The sequence below is a fragment of the Meleagris gallopavo genome, chromosome 3, assembly GCF_000146605.3.
Source record: "Meleagris gallopavo isolate NT-WF06-2002-E0010 breed Aviagen turkey brand Nicholas breeding stock chromosome 3, Turkey_5.1, whole genome shotgun sequence".
NCBI lineage: Eukaryota > Metazoa > Chordata > Aves > Galliformes > Phasianidae > Meleagris > Meleagris gallopavo.
In genome coordinates this window covers 63695868-63707611 of record NC_015013.2, presented here as the reverse complement: position 1 = coordinate 63707611, position 11744 = coordinate 63695868, and the positions used below count along the sequence as shown (strand labels likewise).

The window sequence follows — 11744 nt, the reverse complement described above, 5'->3', positions numbered from 1 at the left end:
AAAAAAAAAAAAAAAAATGACAGCAGTTATCACATACTCTTAAGAAATTCCTGACTATACAGACAATACAGATAGAATAGTCTGCACAAAAATTATAAAACTTAATTTCACATTTATTACTGCTATTCACACCATGGTATATGGTACATGGTACAATAGCTCCTCCTTCCAAAATACTACTTGTAAAGATTCTAAAGCCTCCATTGTCTGCAGACAGGAGGGTTTTGTTTTGTTTAGGTTCAGGTTTTGATTTTTTTTCCTTTAAAATGGCTGTAGTTTACCTCATTTTAGAAAAAAGAAAGAGTTCATATGCAATAAAATGAAAAGCAAAGAAAGAGAAAACGGCTACCATGTTCTTCTAATGAAAAGTGTTACTACCTTCTTAAGTTGAAATAGGTACAGAACAAAGTAATGTATGAGACCATTGAAACAGTTTCACTTTACATTTTACTTAAGAAAGGATACTTAAATCCTGAGATTTGATTATTCCTGTAACCCTTCTGCTATTTCCCCACTACAGCCCCTAAAAAAATAAATAACAATAAATCGTTTGATTTTTTTGTAGTTACAAATTTCAGGATTGTGGATCCTATTTAGGTTGACTTCTGCCATATCCTCCTCATTCTCAGATATGTATTTAATCACCCATTGGGACCCATGGTGAAATTCCATTATCCTTGGATGGTCAAAGGGAGTTGCACTTCTGAACTAAAGCCCAGTACTTCCCACATAATTCAGTACCCTAAAACACTGAAAACAGCTTAAATAGTAATGGCAGTTAACCATCTGAACGTCAGTTCTCGGGAGAATACAGCAGTCAATGAGATTAAAAAAAAGTCCTCAGAGATAATTCAAAGGCAGTGATATAGGAAAAGAGGTAGATATATTGTCTCTTTGCAGGCAGACCATTTGTGAAATCCTTGCTGTAAACACGAGTCTATTTCTGGCATCTGTTCTACAAAAACAAACTTGAAAAAAATACTGAGTATTGTTTAGGTAGGTGGGATCTAGTAGAATAATTTAGTCTAGAAAAAAACAAAAAAAAACAGAAAGAGAATAATGAAGTTCAATGTATTTCATTGTTTCCAGAAAAGTCTTGATTGTCAGTCAAAAATACCTACACAGGGAAGAAAATTCTCATAGCAGGAGGCTCTCTGATCTATCAGAAAAATAGATATATCACCATCCACCAACTAGGAGTTAGTTCAAGAGCGAAAAGAACATACAGGTTCTTTAATCATTACACATAATGACTCATGAACTTGAAACACACTTCATCCTTTAATATCTTATGCTATACAACTTGATAAATTACAAGATTATGGACTGTGTGCCAAAATTACTTGGTGAACTTCAGTTGCGGATTCATTATGAACTCCTAGGACTGCAAAACCGACAACTTTCCTCTTTCTCCATTGCTCCTCTGGGTTGCAATATGGGTGTCACCAGCTTGATGAACAAAACAACATAATGCTACATTCCCATAATCCTGAGGAAAGTCAGTGACATATCTTTATTGAGAGTAAAGTATGTCCCTTACACATTTATGCGATCCAAGACCCTCAATCTGTGGGAGAAGAATTTTACTTGCACAATTTATCCTCACAAACAATCCTCGGGAATGAAATAAATCATTTTTCCCATTTTAATACGAAATTTAAAAAATGGAAGAATTCCACCTTCTTCCTCATTTTCAAAGCTCAAATACTTGACCAAGTGCTGGACTTGGGGGTTGTGGTAGACAAAAAGGGTGACACAAGCAAGCAGTGTGCACTTACAGCCCAGAAAGCCAGAAGTATCCTGGGCTGCATCAAAGTAGGGTGGCCAGCACGGCAAGGGAGGTGACTGTCCCCCCTCAGCTCCACCCTTATGAGCCCCAGTTGGGAGTACTACATCCAAGCATGAGGCCCCTAGCACAAGAAAGATGTGGAGCTGTTGAGAGTGCAGAAGAGAGCCATGAGGATGATGAGAGGGCTGGAGCATCTCTCTTACGGAGAAAGACTGAGGGAGCTGGGCTTGTCCAGGGAGACTTCACTGTGGCCTTCCAGTACATAAAGGGAGTTTATTAACAGGAGGGAGACCAACTTTTTACACAGTCTGAGAGTGATAGGACTATGGGGAACAGTTTTAAACTAAAAGAAGGGAGATTTAGGTTAGATGTTAGGAGGAAATTACTTTAAGCATGGTATGTCAGTGCAACAGGTTGCCCAGTGAAGCTGTGGAAGCCCCATCCCTGAAGGTGACTGAAGCCAGGATCCTTGATCTGGTGGGTGGCAACCCTTTCCAGAGCAGGGGAATTGTAACTAGATGAACTTTAAATTACCTTCCAGCCCAAGACTTGATATGATTCTATCATAGGATGTATGACACTAACAAACTCTTGAAATCTCTTCTCAGGACTGAATTATTACAGGTCCATTCAACTGAGGCAAAAACAAGGACTTCTAGAATTTAGCTCTTCCATCACATTAAAATAACCTCTTGGCCTTTAAGGTTTGGCATATTGGAAACAATTCTCTTTTACTACACCATATCAAACAGTAAGAATAATAAATTTTTGTGTGAATTCACAAGGTGGTGTTTTAGGAGAGGAATCTACCAGCTGACAAGAACTTCGTGGCAGAAAAGACTGAGGATGTGATTCTCTTTAAGAAAGCTCTTATTCCTGAACTGCATGAGTCAGTTGGAAATGATTAAGGGACTGACACACACATGCACATACTAAAAAGCATAATAAGCAAGTTCAAAGAGTTACTAAGGAGGTAAAATAGGTATATTTTTCATACTGCATAGTTATGAAAGGTAGGAAGGTCCATTATGTTCATCTGCCCAGACACGCAATATCTGCCAAAGACTATCACCCAGCAATTCCTGCATCAATTCTTTACAGACAGTTCCACTCTAAGAGAGATGCTGATAAAGGATGAGATTACAAAACATTTGGGGATGTATAAATCAGTCAACATGAAATCATAAAGGTGGCAGTTAAATTCTAAGTTAGCAAGAGGTGCAAGAATGCAGAATCAATGACCATGATTTATCTCAGTTGCAGAAAAGGACTGGAGACTGTTCCATTCAGCAATTGATTGAATAGGAAAAAAGAAAAAAAAAAAGAAAATGAAGTTCAGATGAGACAAAGAAAATTTAAAAGAAAGCTGAGAAAAGAGTTTGCAGTTGGAACACTTCTGTTTGCCTTATTTATAATACCTAAGGATATTGAAAATGAGATTTTCAAAAGAATGTAAGGAAATGAGTGTCCACACCCATTAGAAATTTAATGGGTTTGGACAATTTTTTCACTAATGTTTCATATGAAAGCAAGCCTCAAGAATAGATAGGTGCCACCAGCTGCCTGAGACAGCAACTGATTTAAAAGCAGTAGGAACCATAAAGCTTTATTAAGAAAGGCGCCTAGGACATATTGTCCAGGACAAAGTAGAAATTTTATATTGACTTTGCTTTAAGAATGAATTCTGTTGCTGATTCTTTATTGGAAAGAGGAAACTGGGTATATTTTGGAAGTAGGAAGAAAGTAATCTCTAAAATTATATTGAATACAATGAGAATCTGAAAGTATTTAACCACAGAAAATATTTTCTTGAAGTCATTAAAGAATTTTACGGAAGATATCAGTACCTGACGGGAAAGTGTCTCAGCTTGTGACAATGTGCTAATAGAGGGAATGTTGCAGCCATCAAAAGTATTTCTTCTTGTACTTATCCTGTCCCGTTCATTTTGTACAGCTGGAAGAGAATAATTGTCTCATTTATTGACTTGTAAACACTGCCACACAATATCATTACAGAGGCTTACTAGATAATTGTAAGAATTATGGCATTCAAAAAATCTTGTGCTTTCAGCTCTAAATAATGAGAAAGAATGACAGTACATGTTCATGGCCCTTATCCACATTATGATGTTTGCCTATAAAACTTAATACAACCAACTGTAGCTAGGAACTGAACTTCAATAAATGAACCTTTTTGATAGTGATAGAAATGGACATCTCAGTACTGCTGAATAGGTCAAGAGATACAGCACCGTGAAAAATGTCTGAGTGAGAGGTAGTTTCCTGCGAGAAACCTTGATACAGCAATGGAAAATGAACTAAATATTCTAGTAAAATAATTTTAAGATTTTAATATCATACTTTGACAATGAATTCCTAGCCAGTTTACAGAACATTAACTAAGTAAGAAATTAAAGAACAAAAATACACCAAAAGGTTCCAGGCAGCTAACTTTTGTCCCATGGGGGGACAAAAAAAAGGTAGTTGAAAGGACTTTAAATATGGAATCCTTAATCAGTATATGCAAGGCTTATGAAGCAGCAAGGCTGACCTCTGAATTCAAGGAAGAATGAAAAATAAAACTATCAATCAGATATTTCTACAACCTAGAGCATGTCCAAGGTTAGGCCAAGGAAAAAAAAAAAAAAAAAAGGAAAAAAAAAAGAATTATACTGATCAAAATATTTTTTACTGCACAAGGAATCTCATCATCTTTTAAGAGCAGCAGCTTTATTTCCAAAGATATGTTTGCTGTTTTGTGAGCAGCTCCAAAGGCTTCAATAAAAAAAGAAAATAATTAAATAAATAACTGAATAGTTTTCAGGGTTTATCTGAACAATGCACATAGTTTATTCCTGAGGAGTAGTAACTTTTTGCCAAGGACATTCAATGATGGGCCTTTTATTAAAGTCACAATAAGAAATGCTGTGCGGTAATAAACACAAAGTGCTAAATGTGCCTGAAGAACTGAGACAAAAAATATAACCTTTTTTAAAAAAATTGAGAATAAACACTCACTTTTAATCTCAGAAGCTTAGTGTCACATAGCTAATTAAAATAATGTCAATAGTACTAATATTAATAAAATAGTAACTATTCTGCCAATCACTAGTGAAAGTCACTACCAGAGGACTTGAGAATCATAGGCCAATTATTTTTTGGGAATACATACTTTCAGATGTACTGATTTGTCTATCTTTGTAGACCCTTCGTTCAGACTCCATAATTAAGGGAGAATATTTGCTCAAAGAGGGCTTATATAGCCTCTACCAGCTGAAGCCCTTTTCACCTTTGCCTTGAAGGAAAGAAAGTGATTTCCTGGAAACAAGCTAAGAATATATCATACAGACTATGCTACACTTATGCTATAAGAGATAACCTGACTGTGTAGAGAGAGGTCTATAACAGCACATGAGCAGCAAAATCTAAAGTTCAGTCTCTTGAATTATTTTACTGCTGGGAAGCCTTGAATAAACATGACTTGGATATGGGGAAAAATGAAAGCCTTATAGGTAGTGGAACTGAGAGATGGCAGAATAGTGTAAATGAGATTAAAATTCTGAACAGGATATATATTCATTTATAACATGAGTCAGCAATATCCCTTGTGTTCACATTAGCTAACTGTGCACTGGACTACCTAGTATGCAAGAGACACTGGAAAACTGGGCCTAGTGGAGGGCTATGGTGCTGTAATCCACATGATGTCAAAGGTGAAGCAGAGTAGTTGATTTTATAGGAAAAAGAGGACCAAGGTGGAGATGGTCTAATTTCAGTCGACCCAGATCCTTCTCACATGTGCAGTGAAAGGCCAAGGCAGCAGACACTACACTAACTGCAAAATGAGACATTCTAGTTAGATACTACAAAGAAAATCTTCACAGTGAGGGCTGTCAAGCAGCGGAAAAAGTTGCTGACAGAGATCGAGAAATTCCCTCTCTTAGGGACTATCTAAACTTGGCTGGACAGAGTTCTTAGCAACTTGACTGAACTTAGAAATTATCTGTTCTAAAAGGGCGCCTGGGCCAGATGACTTCCAGACATCCCTTCTGAGCTAAAATGTTCTTTATTTCCTATTTTTGAAAGTCTACAAAGCTTTGCTTTTTGCAGAAGCTCTAGGGCTGTTATGTATATGAAAGTCTTCCTTTTTTTTTCATGTCATATACATAAGCAACATGTTACCGACTTTAATGGTTCAAATTCCAGAAGACTAAACCTCAAAAATATCAAACCATTTCATACAAGCACAGTACTACCTGTTTAGTTAGACTATTTATCTGTACTTACAAGGAAAAAAAATCCTGTTATCTTATATTATAACTTGAATACTAGCAAAGCAGTATGATACTACAGATACATAAAAGCATAAAGAAACAGCTTCCTTCATCTTAGGAAAGCAATGTCTAGACTAAAACTGATACAGTCTACTTACAGGACAGTCATGCACTCCCATTGCAGACTGGCCTTCCAGATGACATATCATATTCCAAATAAAACAGGTTTCAAAGAGTATCACAAAAAACACAAATTTTGCAATGAAATAATCATTTCTGACTGCTTATTTGAACCAGATCAGGATGCCTTTTGCCACTACATTATAACTGAAAGTGAAGCAACAAGCCCAACAACTTGATATAAAAATTCTCTAATATTCCTACTGACTTTCTTTTGCTATTGCTCTGATAACACAATAGTATGATCCTTCCATGTCCTCAAGAAGGTCACCAGAAGATCCATGTTTCTTCACATTTTTCAGGTAGATGCGTAAGTATCTTTTCTCACATATGTACAAGTATATCTCACATACACATATGAAGTCCCAGTGAGATTGGAAATATTCCTGATTGTTGACACTCTACTAACAGTTACCACAGTTACCTCACACTTCTTCCTTAAGAGTTTCAAACACTTAAAATGAAGGGAACAATAAGCAAGTCAGCCCTGTAGCTTAGGTAGGGTAGAAACACAATGCTAAACATGCATTTTATGACTGAAATTTGGAAAAAATTATAAATCAGAGCTGATTTTTTTCCAGGCATATGGCACTTAGAAAGCAATGAATTTTGGTGCCAGGATTCATGGATTAAGTAGTTGAGATTCACTTTAAACCTGCCATGTTTGATAATGCCCAAAGTGTTAAAACTACTTACCCACCTGAAAATTAGATGATGCATACTTCACCTCACTAAAAGTCTCCATCATGCAGGCACTATAGTAGATTTTCCATTTAATTATTGCTGTTAATTTTTTTGGAATTTTGATTAAATTTGGAATTTTGATTAAATTTTTAAACTTAGATTCTATTACTTTAAGCATATCAAATAATAAATGAGTCTACTACCTTCTTTTTTCATTCCTGCTCGAAAACATTTTTTTAAACGACAATATCTGCACTGATTCCTTTTGTCCTTGTCAACAACACATTGCCGGCTGAATCTATCAGAGACAAAAAAGGGTAAACATACAAAGCATTAATAAAGAACCACTCTGGCTTTGAAGAGGAAAACTAGTTAATTTGTGCTCTCAGAATTATGTCTATAACCACAGAATTTCTTCTGTAGTTTTTTTTTTCCCTATCAGTCAGTCTTGAGAGATTTCATACCTCCTTATTTTGCAAGTACATGTGTGTATTTATGTATAAAATACGTATTAGAATGGGCAAGAATTGAATATTTTTGAGTACGGTTTATTGTGAGATATGGAAGTGACTGCCTACACAGAAAGGGTTGGGATGAAATGCTATGAATAGAAGGATAGGATAATTAATGAAAATGTCAACTGTCACCAGCACAGAGCAGCCCACCCATTCCTGCAAAACCGGTACTTCGGTTGGCAAAGTTTACTTCTAGGAGCTAACAAATGAGCAAGTTACCTTAATATCATTATAGGTGACAAATTAAACAGGAAACAGGAGGAAAAAAAAACTGAATACCGCAATAAAGTAAAGATGCGGAAACACACAGAGTGTGACACTGCAAGAAAGTTTTCCTGGCTCTCATGCACATCCACAGGTGTTCCTAAGGAAAATGTATATGAGGCATCCCCTCCTCTCCATTTGCTTTTACCTTTTACCTTTTTTTTTTTTTTTTTTGGACTGTGTTAGATAAATAGATCAATCTTCTTCAGAGCTCTACTCACACTCAGCTACATCAGCTCTTATTACACCATTTTAGAAGCACTGATCATGGCAGATCAGTGAGTATCTGCCTTATATATCCACAATTAGAATGTTAAGTATCTAAGGAAGAGTGGAGCAAACAACATTTCCAGCAACAAGACTACAAAGAAAATTTTCAGTTTTATCTATCTGTCTAAACTCACAAATTATTCTGTGCATGCTTAAAACTGACATCTTAAGGACTCAGGCATGCACAGAGCAATTCCTCAGACATGGTACACATAGCTGCAGAATGACAATTTGGGCAGCTAGGCACAGAAAAGTTAACAGGTTGCCGTTCAGATTGACAAAGAGGGTAATAGTCACTAAAAGGAGCAGTGCATCACTGAAGTGGGAAGATGTGTATATATACTTGGCCTATCTTTAAAAAAAGACTCATAAATTTTAGTTTTTCTCTACAGAAATTGCCTTAACAAAGAACAATTTTAAAATTAAAATTAAAAAATCAGTTAAGAATCACACTTTCCACATTACTAGTGAAAATACAAGATTTTTATTTTTTTCATTTTCTTTCTTCTTGTTTTGTTTTGTTTTGTTTTCAGGGGATGCCTCTCTGGATATGGTCCTGGGCACTCTGGTCTAGGTATCCCTGCTTGAGCAAAGAGGTTAGACCAGATAACCTCTAGAGGTCCCTTCCAACTTTAGCTGTTCTGTGTATCTGCTATTCTTTGTAATCATAAATAAAAGACTGAGACTGCAATTCAGTAATACAAGGATATCAACCACATCACATGGAAACTGTGACAGAACAGATCTTCCCTAATAAAAAGATACCTGAGTATCTATACTTGCATAAGCATTTTTTGTTCTGGTAGTGATAACAAGTTAATTCATAGGAAAAAAAGAAACAAAAACAACAATAACAAAAAATCAACTAATATAAAACATTTTAAACATTCAGCCCAGCTTTGATAATTAAAGTTAGACTTTCAAAAAGTGCTGTCTTGATGTCCATTAAATTGTTGGTAACTATTCATTCTTAGCATTTTGTCTGCAAGTCCTACAAGTGAAAAAAAAATCATCAGTGAATAAAATACTGTCATGAGGTCTTAAAAGCTAACTTAATATATTGTCTTTAGGAGCATATATAGCGCATAGATTCCACATCAAAGAAGCCATTTATAGGTGGTCCAATTCAGTAGACTTAAATGAAAGGGATTTTTTTTCCACATTATAAGAACATAACATCTCCGCATGCTCCATCAGAAGTGCTGTTTAGAATTCCTTCAAAAGAAGCTGAAAATAGCCCTATATAGCTCTGAAAATTCTGAAAATGTCTGAAAGTAGTGTTTGCATACATTCATTAATTTAGTGCCTCTACCTTAACTTTTTTAATACCTGCATGTATAAACATGATTTTTCCGTATACTACGTCTAAAGAATCCTTTGCATCCATCACAACTGGAAGCACCATAATGTTTTCCAGTTGCTCGGTCTCCACATATTGCACAGAGACTGCTGATCCCGCTGTCAGTAGCATTCATGTTGAGGGGTTCTCCAGAACTGTCTGAAAAGAGGGAAGAACAACATTTAAAGTTATGGACAACGTTCTGAAAAAGTAACACATAGACAATTTATACTTAAAAAATAAGGATTTTTCTGTTGGTATTTTTTTTTTTCCTTTTTAGTTGTCACTGTCTAATTAGCACAGTGTATTTGATTATATCTGACAGTTATTCTGATGAACACTATCAAATTTATAGAGTCAGAATAGCAGAATTTATGAAGTTCTCAACAGCAAATAATTTTATTTCAAACTGTTTCCAACTGAAAGGGGTTATAAAGTAAATGTAACCTTGCAGGTCTAATTACATATGTATTCTAAGAAGAGGAGGAACATTGGCATAAAGCAGCATTACATGGATAGCTGGCAAAGATATCATATACCACCTCTAATAGGAGATGGTAGTAACTGTTGACTATCACTGAAAAAATCAATTATATTTAAAAAAATACAGTAGACTTAAGGAAAGAATGCTAAGAGGACTTAGTTTTACTTCCTTGAACAACTTTTTCAAAGGAAGATTGACTTAAAAGTTGTGAGAGAATGTTATCTAAATATGCTCAACATTTAATAATTGAACATGGAAAACAATACTGAATTCACATAAAATCAGAACAGTTATACTTATTATCCTTAGAGTCACAAGGCTTAACAGACATATTTTCAGAATATAGATCTTTTTCTGAGTATGCTTCTGTTCTTATGGAAGGAAATCTTAGTATCCGTTAAAATTTTGTAGTTATTCAAAGAAAAGAGGTTAACATTACTCAAATATTCAAGCCTGCATTAAGAAGTACATGAGTTCATGAAGAGCGAAAATGTTGAAAAGCAGAACTGTTAATGTTGATAGACATTATTTATATTGTAGAAGAGCCATCGGAAATGTGTCATGCAAAAATACAATAAAATTTTGCTTATGCCCTAAGGAATTTACAATGTAAACAGAATTCTTTAGACAAAGAAAAAATTCACATCATCTTTTTTCTGTACAGAGACATAGTTGATTAGAATAACATTTTAAAATGTTCAAATAAAAATAAAAAGGTAAGAATTCAGTTCCCTGAAGAATTTACTGTTTCAAAATTGGGTTTGTTATGACCAAAAAATTTATTTTTAAAAATAGTTTACAGGGTAACTTCATTTGAAAAATATAAAAGCTTTACTTCAGACTTTACTGATTTTGGATCAGGACATATCCAAATAATTAAAATATTTAAATGTAATGATAAAATATTTCATAACAATATGACTTGTATCTCCTTGTGTCTGTGTTTATGCATATACATACATATATATGGAGATACTTGTTTTGTTTGGGTAATACTCTGAAAGAAAATGTCTGGGAAATTGACTTGATTTTGCAGAGTTTGTTCAACAGAACTGTAGAACCTGTCTGAACATGGATAGTTAAATTTCTCTGGGTAGTTCTAATGAACTTAGAAGTTTTGAAAATACACATCTGAAGGGTCAGAAAGGCAGCTCGCAGATCTCGCCTAGCACTGTAGAAAATCAACCTTTTTTATAAGTTCTATCACAAAATACTTAGGCTAACCTGAAGAAAAAAGGACTTACATTTAGTAAAAAATAGTTGTCAAAGTAATCATTTACAGTGAATAATTTAACTAACTGGATCACTAACACACAACACAGTATAACCTCCCTAATCAGCTTTCCCATTCTGTGTAACATTAACAGATAAGAAAAAATGAGATTCAGCAAAAAACAAATGACCAATGAAATCATCCATAGTAAAAGGAAAATCAGATAAATCCTCCTCTAAAACTTACATAATCATTGTTGATAGCTTCAAAATCATTTAGGCAGTGAAGATCTGTTTTTCGTCCTAAATCAATAATAAAATCTACTTTTCTGTTTACTGAGCTGGTTGTAAAGTAATACTAGAAATTCAAATAAAAATTCAAGTCCAGTAATAAAAACTAACTTGGATTCCATATGGAAAGAATACATAGACATGGGAAATGGAACATGCTGAGTATTTTTCCTGCAAATCACTAAGTATTTGTTCTGCATTTAATATATTTCATAAATATTTAATAAATACTATATCTGTATTAGAAATACAATTAAAACTAATTCTCAAATATATCAAAAGATTTGGAAAGACACTTTAGGGGAGTTTAATTCACTTGATATTTTTCTTCACTTTAATAGACTGAAACTACCCGGTTTTGTTCAATGCAAAAAGATGGCAGAATGAAATTGTGTGTTTCCTATTCCAAGCATTGGTACAATTGGTACAATTTCTCACCAAA

General features: G+C 34.6%; 1 protein-coding gene across 1 annotated transcript in view; it reads right to left on the bottom strand.

Annotated features, from left to right (window-relative positions):
* HNF4G (hepatocyte nuclear factor 4 gamma) overlaps positions 1–9502 on the bottom strand; it is a 17518-nt gene extending 8016 nt beyond the window's left edge. The window contains exons 1-3 of the mRNA XM_010709045.3: positions 9306–9502; positions 7131–7225; positions 3637–3743 (exon numbers count right to left, since the gene is read on the bottom strand). Coding sequence (XP_010707347.1) covers positions 3637–3743; positions 7131–7225; positions 9306–9451 — 348 coding nt within the window. The 5' untranslated portion in view covers positions 9452–9502. The remainder of the gene's footprint in view (positions 1–3636; positions 3744–7130; positions 7226–9305) is intronic.
* Positions 9503–11744: the final 2242 nt, after the last annotated feature.